The following is a 1,229-nucleotide window of genomic DNA, read 5'->3' on the forward strand; positions in this document are numbered from 1 at the left end:
CACGCAGACGCTGTCAGCGTTGCACGTATCCTAGCAACGCGACAACAACACGCAGACGCTGTCAGCGTTGCACGTATCCTAGCAACGCGACAACAACACGCAGACGCTGTCAGCATTGCACGTATCCTAGCAACACGACAACAACACGGAGACGCTGTCAGCGTTGGACGTATCCTAGCAACACGACAACAACATGCAGATGCTGTCAGCGTTGCACGTATCCTAGCAACACGACAACAACACGCAGACGCTGTCAGCGTTGCACGTATCCTAGCAACACGACACCAACACGCAGACGCTGTCAGCGTTGCACGTATCCTAGCAACACGACAACAACACGCAGATGCTGTCTGCATTGCACGTATCCTAGCAACGCGACAACAACACACAGACGCTGTCAGCGTTGTTCGTATCCTAGCAACACGAATAGCAAGATGCATATAGCAACGCACGTATCCTAGCAACAGAACAACAGTAACGCAGATAGTGTCAGTGTTCATGTATCCTAGCAACACAATAACAACCCGCGTCGTCAACGGCAGACGACGATCGCGAATAATGTGAGAAGAGTCTGCTGCATCCGTTACCGGCGACAATAGAACGTTAGAAATCTCATACTGTCTACTGCATGCGTTAGAGCCAACGAGAGAACGTTGAAAACATACAAGAGAACGATGAAATCTCGTCTTTTATGAAATCACGAAATTATTATTACAGCGGGTCCATTCGTTACGTGCGCAGCGAAAAGCAGACGAAAGCTTAGAAACGGATTAGTTCGTGCGAGAGACGAAACGCAGAGAAAAATGTTACGGTCGTCCATATCGAATACGGATTCACGTTCATGCAAGCACGTCACGTGCGAATGAGAAGGATGATCGTGCGCAAAGCCGCGCGCACGCCGTGACCGGAAAAGATATTGCGGACACTTGCCATGCAGAGGAAGGTGGCTATGCGCTCTACCATCGTCGGAGTTATCATCCGCTCTAGCTCCTCCTTCCCCGAGCGAGCCCACGCAGCAACAGTGCTCACATGCTCCTCACTAGCAACGAGATACAGAGAGAGAAAGATGGAGAGAGAGAAAGAAATGGAGAGAGAGGGAGAGAGATGGAGAGAGACGGAGAGAGAGAGGAGAGAGAGAGAGGGAGAGAGAGAGAGAGAGAGAGAGAGAGAGAGAGAGAGAGAGAGAGAGAGAGAGAGAGAGAGAGAGAGAGAGAGAGAGAGAGAGAGAG

General features: G+C 50.7%; 1 protein-coding gene across 1 annotated transcript in view; it reads right to left on the minus strand.

Annotated features, from left to right (window-relative positions):
* LOC106816223 (histone deacetylase 6-like) overlaps positions 1-1,229 on the minus strand; it is a 33,630-nt gene that overhangs the window by 15,266 nt on the left and 17,135 nt on the right. The window contains exon 21 of the mRNA XM_014820804.1: positions 931-1,039. Within this exon, the coding sequence (XP_014676290.1) occupies positions 931-1,039 (109 nt within the window). The remainder of the gene's footprint in view (positions 1-930; positions 1,040-1,229) is intronic.

The sequence above is a fragment of the Priapulus caudatus genome, unplaced genomic scaffold (genome assembly GCF_000485595.1).
Source record: "Priapulus caudatus unplaced genomic scaffold, Priapulus_caudatus-5.0.1 Scaffold1317, whole genome shotgun sequence".
In the NCBI taxonomy this organism is placed as follows: Eukaryota; Metazoa; Priapulida; class Priapulimorpha; order Priapulimorphida; family Priapulidae; genus Priapulus; species Priapulus caudatus.